General features: G+C 44.6%; 1 protein-coding gene across 1 annotated transcript in view; it reads left to right on the top strand.

Annotated features, from left to right (window-relative positions):
- Positions 1 to 2,238: 2,238 nt before the first annotated feature.
- Pes1 (pescadillo ribosomal biogenesis factor 1) overlaps positions 2,239 to 11,484 on the top strand; it is a 15,657-nt gene continuing 6,411 nt past the window's right edge. The window contains exons 1-7 of the mRNA XM_015504931.2: positions 2,239 to 2,256; positions 2,417 to 2,553; positions 5,141 to 5,220; positions 6,242 to 6,395; positions 7,522 to 7,631; positions 10,129 to 10,300; positions 10,382 to 10,471. Coding sequence (XP_015360417.1) covers positions 2,530 to 2,553; positions 5,141 to 5,220; positions 6,242 to 6,395; positions 7,522 to 7,631; positions 10,129 to 10,300; positions 10,382 to 10,471 — 630 coding nt within the window. The 5' untranslated portion in view covers positions 2,239 to 2,256; positions 2,417 to 2,529. The remainder of the gene's footprint in view (positions 2,257 to 2,416; positions 2,554 to 5,140; positions 5,221 to 6,241; positions 6,396 to 7,521; positions 7,632 to 10,128; positions 10,301 to 10,381; positions 10,472 to 11,484) is intronic.

Here is an 11,484-nt window from a genome sequence, read left to right as displayed (position 1 = left end):
ACTTTCTGGTCATCACAGTCTACCCCTTGCACCCCATTTACTTCTCTGTACAAGGTCAGCTCTAAGGGCTTCTCTTCCTGCGGGAAACCTTAGAAAAGGAGATTATTGGAATGAACTATCACCCCCTCCATGGCAGTTGATCCTGGGGTCCCAACTGGTATTCATCTTCTCTCTCCTGCACTATCTATTCCAGATATGACACTCAGCTCTCAACTTAGCAGATCTTGATGACTTACCCAATGATGTAAACCAAATCTCACATCTAAAGATCCTGAATCGTTGGTATTCCAGACTTTTTCGTGTCATGGTATTTCATGCAGCCATTCAGAAGTGAAATGGGTGAAGAGAGTAGCAAGAAGGAGCTACATCACCTGGGTTCCACACATATTGCCTCCTGTCCCAATTATGTAAAAGTAGCCCTAGCTATTCCTGCTGGTCAGGGTCAATTACCCTCCTGGCATGTGATTCCTTTTCATTCTAGTCTCCTTGCTTTCTTTTCTAGTACTGGGCTTAAACTCAGGGGTCTTTGCCACTGAAATACATCTTCAAACCTTTTTGGTTTTTATTTTGAGACAGAGTCTCACTAAGTTGCTGAGACTTGACTCAAACTTGCTGTCATACTGCTTCAGCCTCCTGAGTAGCTGAGATTACACCATACCTGGCTAACAGTGACTCCTTTTCAAGTCTACTGGACCTGGTTGCAAGGAAGTAAAAGCACCTAGGTGGTAATCATAATTAATAGGTTAAAGGGATCCATTCTGTATTCCCTGGAAAAAGCATGCCACCTTTGGGGACCAGGATCTCCAATCCTATAGAACCTAGAGTTGCGGGATTGAGAAGCACAATAACCCCCCAATGGGTCTTTGGATTAAGTTGAATGACATCCCATTTTTCAGATTATGTTCTTCTTTACAATTTTTAAGAATTCAAGAAAGTAACAAAGCACTGGACCAAGTACAAGGGTCTTGGTGACTGCCCTGGTCACATGCCCAGGACCACTGTGCCTGCCTCTTGTTCCCTTCATAATCCAGCCACTGCTGCCTTCTCAGGTCATCTCTCTCCTCTTTCCCAATCAAAGCATTCATGTTCCAGAGGTAATGGACTTCTCAAAGTTCTCTGAATCTTTTGAAGTTCTTGCTGCCTCTGGCCTGAGTGCTCTGCTCCTTCTTATTTGCCAGCTAATCTTCTTTTGTCCTCAGATTTTGTTGTTAATATTGCAGTTCTGGGGATTGAACCCAATATCTTAGGCAAACTAGGCAAAGCAATCTATCACTGAGCCACAACCCAGCAATCCTCAAGAGTCTTTATGAAACACTCTCCTCAGTCTTCTGCCCCACATACCACATGCCCCTGGCTTTCCTCAGATCTCTCTGGCGGTTCCTTCTACCTCTTTGCCAACTCACCCTCTACACCCATATCATTTCATGTTTCATTGTTTGTGGAACTGCTGGGTTTTTATTTTAAAGTAGGAAATAAGACTTAAATTGTTCAAAACGAGCATTTACCAGTACTTAATATATTTCTAAAGGGTGACTTCTATGATCATGACCTTGGGCCAGGCCACATTCATAATGGCCTCAAATGTAAACTTTCAAAGCCTTCTCCAAATGAAGTTTGGAGGCTCCAAGAAAGAAAACACAAAAACCATTAAAATTGTATTTACTACTCAGACCACACCACCTACAACTGGTGGTTTAAAACACAATCAAACTTGTTGCTGGGGGAGGCGGAAATTATTTGTTTTCCTTGATAAAAACTTGTACCACCGAGTACAAATGTCAAAGAAATATTTATGTAATTATCTATTGAAGGACAGAATATGGAATTTCCAGGTACAAATTAAAAGCTCAAATGTGTCAAATATACATTTGAAATATACCACGAATTCCGTAACCCTGCTTGGCCTTTCGTCAAGTTTCAGTGCATTGCTAAGGCTCAGAAAATCGAAGTGGTTCCTCAGGTCTCTCTATCTTTGCGAGGAAAAAAAGTATAATTTTCCTCTATTTTGTCCTCCCAAGTACGAAGGAACCAAAGGGAAGCCCAAAGAGACGAATCCAGCGCAGCCTCCTCTCAGTAGCTCAAGCCGGGGTCCACCAGCGCCTAGCAACCGTTGCCATGACAACCCAACTCACGTCAGGAACTACCGAGTGAGTCACTCCTCTGCATCCCAGAAGGCACCGCGCTGTCTCCAGACCTTCCGCCCCCTTCCATCCCAATATGCAACGGGGCTCACATGGGCAAGCGATCATCATCAGGGTGATTATAAAAATGCCTTAATTTCATCATTTTTAAGCGCTTAAACTGCCATAACAGATTGACGGACGGGAAATATATCAAAATAATGGCCTAAATGATTTAGAGATTTTAGTTATAATTGTCGAGGACAAAATTACACTAATTTCTTGGATTTTCACAGGCATCTTATTGGGCAGCTCTAAAGGACTGACGGCGTGGGGTCCTCGGGGCCCTAGCGGGAGGAAGTGGAGCTGTCTTTCGGTTCCGCGCTTGTCGGCCTCTCAACGTGGAGCCATGGGAGGCTTGGAGAAGAAGAAGGTGAGTGGGTGAGCGAGAGAGAGAGACACCAGGGTTCCCGGGGGATTAGAGACTGGGGGGTCGCAGAGCCTACCCTCGTCTCTTTCTCCGGTCTTGTCCCTCGTGGGAACAGAAACGGTAGGATCAAGGTGACGGGAGATAGCTGCGAAAAGGGTTCCAGTATGGGCGAGAATTGCCGTATTAGTTCGGAGAACTGTGAAGTTCTTTTTTGTTGGAAGAATTGTGAGGGTTGATTTTTCTAACTTCATAACTTCACCCCTAAAGTGATATAGGCCTCCAAAAGACCCCTACCATAATTGTAGCATAAAAGCTTCTCTGCTTTTCAGCAAGATTTTTACAAAGGATGCCAGCAGGATTTTTGCAGGGAGTTCATTGTGGTGTGAAGCTCCTCTTTCTTATAAAAGGTAGGTTTGCAGTCAAGCTTGTTGCTGTGCAAAACAAAGAACAAAAAACATTTTTTTTTTTCTGTTTTCTTTGGTAAAAACGTACGACTGAGCATAAATCTCAAAGAATTTTTGGACCCAGAAATTAGCCCCCTCTTGACCGCTGCAGCTTAAATAAAACTGCTTTCTGCAAATTCCTGGATATCTGACCATAGATTGTTAAATGTGTCACGAAGGAAGCCAAGGAGGGATACGGGTGGATAATGTAAAGATGCTTATTTCAGTTAGCGTTGTCTTAGAAGTTCTCTTAAAGGCACACATTTCAGTTGAAATCTGGAAGATCAGAACACCTTGGGTGGGTTCTGGGACTTGGGAGTGTTTGGCAAGCAAGCCAGGCAGTGAAAACTAACTGCCAAAAGCTAGACATTGACATACTTGGGATATAGGAAATAAGGGAAAATGGCTTTTGGTGGGGTTGGGCAGGGGCTGTATCATGTAAGACCTGTAAGCTACAATGAAGAGCTTGGAATTTATTCTAAGACAAGTAGAAACCAAGAGTAACATGATCAAGTTTTTCATTGAGTTGTTCTTGTTGCTGAATGGAGAATCACCTCAGTGACATGAAGAGATTGGGAAGGGAATGAGATGAGGAAAATGCACTTGGCTCCGTTGTGTCCTTTGGTTTTAAAGTTTCTGTTGCTAATTTGTTTTTAACCTAACACCCTACTGGGTATCCAGTAAGTGCTAGCCGTTGGAGCTACAAAGATAGAAGATGGAAAACCTACCCTTGAGATGCAGATATGTGAATAAATCAGTATGCGCCTTTCAAGCTATGTCAGACATTTTGGGATAGAATGGGCAGTGCTGTGTGTTGTGGAATGTTTAGCAACATTGCTGAACCGCTACCCACTAAATGTCAGTAGCATTCAACAACCAAAAATGTTTCCACCCGTTATATTAAAATCATCCTGTAGAGAACGATTATCCCCTTAACATTTAAAGGAATAAGCATGGTGATATAGATGCATGTAGCATAGGACAATAGAAAACACTACTAATGAAATTGAACTTCTTGAAAAAATTGATGCTTGTTTCCAGGACTTAGCATGGGCCTGACCCCAATAGACAATTAATGTATGGAGGAAAGAATGAATGGTCTGTTTCATGGTTATAGAGTTATAGACTCCTGTCTATAGGTTTTGCTTTTTGGACCTATTGAATAAGATCTTGCTTGGAAAGGACACTTGTGGTTAGCATTATAGGGTGTTTGGTACAGTGTACTACTTCTCTCTATCAGAGTTACAGAAGCGTGAGTGAGGCAGCATCCTAGCACTACAGATACCCAGGTGGTTGCACAAGGCAGCATGCTTCTTGGGGGCAGGTAGAGATCAGGCCTTTTGTTTTTATTGCCTCATGACATCTAGCTTAGTACTTGAACATAGTAGAGAACCAGTTATTGTGTTAAGTGAATAAGGGAAGGGAGAGGCTGTGTGGCTTAGGACATTCATTTTCAACCCAGGTGATATCCCCAAGGGAGCAAGACTTGCTTGGGTAGTATCTTAGATATTACAGTGATTGGTGGTCCCCCCTCAAAGGACCATATTTTATAAGTAGATGTGTGGTACTAACATTTCATGGGGATGTGGGGAAGAAGGGGTGATTGGTGGTAGGGGGTTATAATAGTGAGGAAGGGGGAAGGAATTGAAAGTGCTGGGTTGGTGGTTAGGTGTACAAGCTCTGGACTCAGACCTGAGTTTGAAAACCAGCCCCAGTTCTGAAAAAGCTGTGTGACTTGGTAATTTATTTTACTGAGCTTATTTCCTACTCTGTGAAATGTGGGTTCTAATGGCACCCACCTCACAGATTGTGGGGATGAAATGAAATAATATGTGGAATCACTAGTTGTACTGGCTAATATTTAGAACTAGTACTAAATACTTGGTCTAGCATCTAATTTTCAGCAACCTCATAGTCCCTGGCATCATGCTGGCGACATGCTGGATATGTGTCCTCTACTGCAAATTATAAGGACAGTGCAAGAAAGCTCATTCAAACAGGTCAGCTTCCTTCCTACAGCAGTACCCATTCCAAAAGCATCTTGACTACTTATTCAGACTGATAGTTGCCTCTGGAATTGGGTCCAGAGTTCAGTGTCAGTCACTTCCATTGTTGCTAATGGAGAATTGTTTTTTTCCCTCCCCAAGTATGAACGAGGCTCTGCCACCAACTACATCAGTCGAAACAAAGCCCGGAAGAAACTGCAGCTAAGCTTGCCTGACTTCAGGTAGGGTTGGAGAGGAATGGAGTAGGGGTCTTCGGGGAGCATCAACAGTGAACTGCATAGTGAAAACTCAGCTGCCTCTGCCTGGAATTCTGGTATTCCTCCTTTTCTTTAATGAACTGTGCTTTTCCAGGTGTGGTCTGAGGGGAAGCTGGAGGAAAACTTTGTTTTCAGAATGGGCTGCTGGATCTTTGCCTCTTACTCCCTCCCTTCTGGCAGGAGAGACCCCTGATCCTGACAGCCTGTGGGCCCTGTTATTGGGCTGACCTTGATCTCTGCAGGCTCCTCTGGCCCACTTTTAGTTCTTTACATGTGCTCAGTTCTTTCTGACCTTGTGGTCTTCATGTAAACTCTTAAATGTTCATCCTCCTACCTTTTATATGGCTGAAAAATTTATTTCTTAGGCAGGCCTTTCCTAACTTAGGTGTCTGATAGCTCCTGTCAATATCCTGTTTGCTGCTGGGCACAGTGGTACATGCCTATAATCCCAGCAACTCTGTATGCTGAGGCAGGAGGATCACAAGTTTAAGACCAGCTTGGACAACTTAGTGAAACCTTGTCTCAGAAAAAATAAGCACATAAAAATAAAGTAGCTTAGAAAAAAAGTAGCTCAGTGGTGGAGTGCTCTGAATACCAAAAAAGAAAGAAAGGGGAAGGGGAAGGGAAGAAAAATCCTGTTTGTTTCCATTATGGTACTTGTGGCAGTCTGCATTATGTATTCATGAACTTGGGATCATCAGACTCCTATAGTAGGATGTGAGATTCTTAAGGGAAGGGTCCTTAAGCACTGTTGATTTCCAGACCCAGCTGTGGCTGTTACTTCTCACAATTTTTTAATTTAATTTTTTTCTTTTTTTAGTTGTAGTTGGACACAATACCTTAATTTTATTTATTTATTTTTATATGTTGCTAAGGATCGAACCCAGTGCCTCACACATGCTAGGCGAGTGCTCTACCGCTGAGCCACAACCGCAGCCCCTGCTTCTCACCTTTATTGACATAATGAATGGTTTCTGTTTTACAGGCGATTATGTATCCTGAAGGGCATTTATCCCCATGAGCCCAAACATAAGAAGAAAGTTAACAAGGGCTCCACAGCAGCCCGAACTTTTTACCTTATCAAAGACATCAAGTTTCTCCTCCATGAACCCATTGTCAACAAGTTCCGGGAATACAAGGTGAGGCCTGGGCTCTAGTATCTGGATGGATCATCATTGTAGCTCTGTGACTCACAACTGTGAATTTGGGCAAATTGCATACTCTCTCTGAGCAACCCTGTATAAAAGAGGTCATTCTATCTTAAAATGATATCACAGGAATTCACTGAGATTACATGTTTAGAACATTTGCACAGAACCTTAAAATGATTAGTGCTTTACCTATTAACAGTTTTCTCTGATTCTGAAAAAAATCAAATTTTTTTGCTCCAGAGCCAAAGATGGTGCTTTTTATGCCCAAGGAAACAGCCTTGATTCTGGTTCCTTGAGATTGTTCCCATGAGACAAAGGCTTCCATTCCACAGATAGATATTTTTAAATGCTCACATGCCACCAGGGGAGCAGAAACTTAATTCTACCAAAAGTCCAGAGAATTGAAAGACTCCCTTGTGCTGCCAGCAGAGCCTGACTGAAGAGTGGGGTGCCATCTGGTGGCCCACAGGAAACAGGGCAGCAGTTGTTGATAGGTTTTGTAGCTTCATAAACTCACTGTGTAAGAAGTGGACCCATGTGGGAGATGGCTATTTCAGAGTTGCTGTTTATACTCTCAGATAATGTTTGAGCTTCTGAGGGATGCTGGGGCCTGAACAGAAGTCTTAGAGTGAAGACATCTGTTGATTTGGAAGACTTGGCCCCATGATTGGCCTTGGCTACCCTTTTCTGGATGACTCAGTACTACACATGAACCCACAAATGGTTTATGCCAGTGCAGACAGAAGTTGGGAATAAAGGCCAGCCTTTCTGACCTACCTCAATGACAGGTCACTTGTTCTTTCTTTTTAATTGAAAAATGAGACTGATATGCCTTGCCTTCTTCCCATGTGAACATGCTGTGTCAGCACATTTTTTGTGGCTATCCCTATGCCTTGTCAAGAGGGGTGCTTGGTTGAGCTCTGGTCATTATCATGGTCATTATCCATTATCATTTAGTCTACTGTTCCATGGAGTTGGCTGTAGTGCAAATCCTGGGCTGAGGGGACTGATTGCACAGGCACACAGCATGGCTAGCTAGGAGGTAGTGAGTTCTTCAACCCAGCATATCCATCTTCCATGGCCTTACCATCAGTTGTCCCTTTCTCTCTTCCAGGTATTTGTTCGGAGGCTTCGGAAAGCCTATGGGAAGAGCGAGTGGAACACTGTAGAGCGCTTAAAGGACAATAAGCCCAGTTATAAACTTGACCATATCATCAAGGAGCGGTGAGTTGGTGCCCCTCAGAACCCTGCTGTCTGTTTGTCACTGCTAGGCTCAGTCATAGCACTGAGGATACAGTGGCAGACAAACTCAAGATCCTGCTCACAGAGCTTGCCTCCTTTGGGAGTAAGCAGACCAAAAAGCAGACTGACAATTCACTATTATAATGATTTAAGTTGCACTGAGTGCCACAGGGAAGGTATGTTAGTTATACCTTTGCCAGGAGGTCTGCCTGAAGGGAGTATTTCAGCCAATAAGAGGAAGCTTGTTCCAAGTAGAGACAACAGTAAGTACAAAGGCCCCATGATAAGAGAGCTCTGGACTGCACATGGGGTATGTGGTGAGAATCAGAGGCATCACAAGACCCTCTGGGTTTATCCATTTCTCGCCCAGACTTCTCATTTCTGAGAAATTCAGCGGCTAAATCAATGATCTTTTTGACTATATCCCCATTCGTCCCTTTTTAACTTTTATTTTGAGACAGGTCTCACTTCCACAGTTGGGCTGGGATACTTTTGGTTTCTAGAGAATAGAGATCAAGGTTACAGCTAATACCCTATAATGTCCAAAATAGTCTCCACAACACAGAACAGTCTGGTCCAAAATGCCAGTAGTGGTAAAGTAGATAAACCCTGGACTAATGAATGTCAGTCTTTTCTGGTTTGATGGCCCAGGCACACTTAGCTCCAGAATAGATAGGCTTGTCTTCATATTAGGTTCAGTTATGGGCTATCACTGGAGGGGCCCTGGACTAGGAACTAGACAGCTTGTGTTCTCACTCCATCCCTGTGGACCCATGAGCTGATCAATCAGAGAACTATTCTTACTCAGGGACTCTGAGCAAGTTCTTGTCACTAACAGAGAGATGATGTTAGTTCCTGTCCAGCCTATAACACAGCTGTTAGTGTGGAATAGATTTTTTAAAAACACACAAGAGCTAGGCATAGTGGCACACACCTGTAACTCCAGTGACTTGGGAGGCTGAGGCAGGAGTATTGAAAGTGTGAGTCCAGCCTTAGCAACTAAATGAAGCCCTAAGCAACTTAGTGAGACCTGTCTCACAATAAAAAAGGGCTGGGAATGTGGCTTAGTGGTTGAATGCCCCTGGGTTCAATCCCTGATATCAAAAATAAAAAAAGAAGTGCCTGGAGATGACTAGTGCCCTTTCTACAAAGGGCCTTGGTGTTGGGTTTGTCTGCAAAGTAGAGAGTTAGGAAACTGGGGTGCCAGAGGATCTTGATTGAGGTTCCTGCCTCTGCACCAAGAACCCAAATAGCTCTTCAACTGTTTCCTCACGACACATCCCTCTTCAGGCCTTTTCCCCTGTCTTGGCCTGGATTTGTAGACCTGGTAGACCTCTCTTGACTTATTGCCCTTCAGAGTCATATATGAAATAGCAAAGCTCTTCCAAAGGAAGCTTCCGGGAAGGTGATTTGGGTGCCAGAAACTCTGGGAACTGCTTTGGTTGGGGATGGAGGCTTGAAACCCTGCCCAGGGCATTTTAAGGAAGTTATAAGGACCCAGGGTTTTTTGTTTATTTTGTGTTAGAATCAGATTTATCTTTTTTCCCCACATTTTAAAATTGTTGCATTGTACTTGTATGTAATGGTGGGATTTGTTAGTTGTGTGTACATGCACACAATATAGCAATATAATTTGAAAGGGCCCAGTTTTAAAGCAATAGTCTGGTCTAGCAATGTCATTTTCAGATAAAGCTGGATGATCCCAACTGACCTGCCCAAGGTCAGTGGGACTTATTTGCCCAACGCAATGGGACTTATTTGTGGTTCAGTTTTCTCTATTCCCTGCACCTCAGACCCTCAGCTTGACAGCCATACAGTGGTAGATCTCTCCCAAGTTGACCTCTTCTCATCAGTTTCCTCATTTGCCACAGAATTCCTAGAAATATATTCTTTCTCTTCCTGGCCTAGATCTCAATTCCAGCATTTTACCCATAGTTCTAATTGGTTCTAACTGATTTTTTCAACTAGACAGGTCTGGGCGATATGAGCAAGGACGACAGCCCATTCTGGTGACCTGTGACCAGGCCTAGACACAGATGCTACTGAGGGAAGCAACCCCATCTGGCTTCCTAGCCTACTAGGGCAGCTTCCCATTTTTCCATTTTCTACTGTGGATCTCCCAATAAATTTTCTTTGAACTAAAGGTTCTACCTTCAAAAAGAGAGAGCCACTAACTCATTCTGCCGTCATTTACAACAAAATATGAAAGGGTCAAGGCTGGGTATTTGGTGTCTCCCACTGGGATTTCCCTGGTCCTCAGAGCTCTATGGGCACATTCTGGTTCAGTGCTTCTTAGGGCTGTTCCTAGGGCTGTATCTGGCTATCAGGAAGCTGGTGTAGCCATATTAAGAGGTGGCAGTGGTTAGACCTGTTTGGGGAACATGGCCCTGGGGTAGCTGACAGGGTAGAACAAAGAGGCCAGGACCCCTTTAGAGTCTAGCTGAATGAGCTCATGAACTCTGCTCTCATGGCCCTGCAGGTACCCCACATTCATCGATGCTCTGCGGGACCTGGATGATGCCCTGTGCATGTGCTTCCTCTTTTCTACCTTCCCACGAACAGGCAAGTGCCATGTGCAGACCATTCAACTATGCCGCCGGCTTACTGTAGAATTCCTGCACTATATCATCACTGCCCGTGCTCTGCGCAAGGTGAGCCCTTAGGATCCTTCCCTTGGCCCATCCCCTGTCATCTGAAGGTTTTCACCATGCTGTCTGCTCCCTCTCCTCTAGGTCTTCCTGTCCATCAAAGGCATTTACTACCAGGCTGAAGTGCTGGGGCAGCCCATCGTGTGGATCACACCCTATGCCTTCTCCCATGATGTGAGTATGCCTGTGGGGAGGGGTTTGTGCTAGCTCCTACACTAATGTCCATGTAAGATTGGTAAGGAGTGGGGCAGAGTCTAGCACTTGCTGGGCTCCTAATTAATGCCTGCTGGTGGGGAGTGGAGTGGGATGGGTGAGAAGTGTGTCACACACAGCAGTAGCACTCTTCATCACATGGTCCATCTTAGAATTTTCAGTGTGATATATATACTCAAGACCTGAACATTAATCATAATTAAGAAGGGGAGCCCCCAAGCCTGCCCAGCTCTAGCCATACCACCCAGATGACAATGGATATGTTCACTTCTTTGTGCTTCCACTGTCAGCCTTGCAAATAAGATTTAAGGGAGAAAAAAAACTTGAAAGGGCCTGGTATTTGGCTCTTTGGGGTCAAATGAACAGTGAGCAGCTCCGGGGGTCGTGCCTGTTGCCTGAAAAGTAGCAGAGCCTTTTCCCCTCTCTGCTGTAGGCAACTGCTATGGGCAACCAGAGTTATTGGCCTTTCCCTCTTCATCTGTCCTATCTTCTTCCTTTCTTCCTTCCTGCCTTCCTCTTTGGCTCTCTCTGTTCTTCCTTCTCTCTGATGTCCCACCCCCAAGCTGCTTTACTTCTGCCCTTCCTCCTCTGCCTCATCCCTCCCACAGCCTGGAGGACAGAGTGATGCTGGGGAGGGGAAATGCCAGAGAAGCACTTAGTGCATGACACTACCTCTTGCTGATCTTTCTTTAAGTCTTGGGAATTATTGAAAGGGCCCCACTGAGAGAAATCCTGGTTTTGCCTCTTGTGGAGGCATTGTTAGCTTCTAGCCTTCCATGTTGGTTGGTCTTAGTTGGTGTTGCAGATGACTTCTTGGTTCTGTGTCCTGCACTTGGCCATCTTCCTGCTTGTTCAGTGAGCAGGAACTGGTTCCTCCACAAAGAGCAGAAGTAGCAGCCTGGCTGTGCTGAGCTTCTCGCTGGGTTATCATGTGCTGTAGCATGAGCCAGGGGCCGCCGCCGCCACCCCCCCCC

Source organism: Marmota marmota, unplaced genomic scaffold, assembly GCF_001458135.2.
Source record: "Marmota marmota marmota unplaced genomic scaffold, marMar, whole genome shotgun sequence".
Taxonomy (NCBI): Eukaryota; Metazoa; Chordata; class Mammalia; order Rodentia; family Sciuridae; genus Marmota; species Marmota marmota.
The sequence above is the reverse complement of the archived record's forward strand: the minus strand, read 5'-3'. Positions and strand labels throughout refer to the sequence as shown.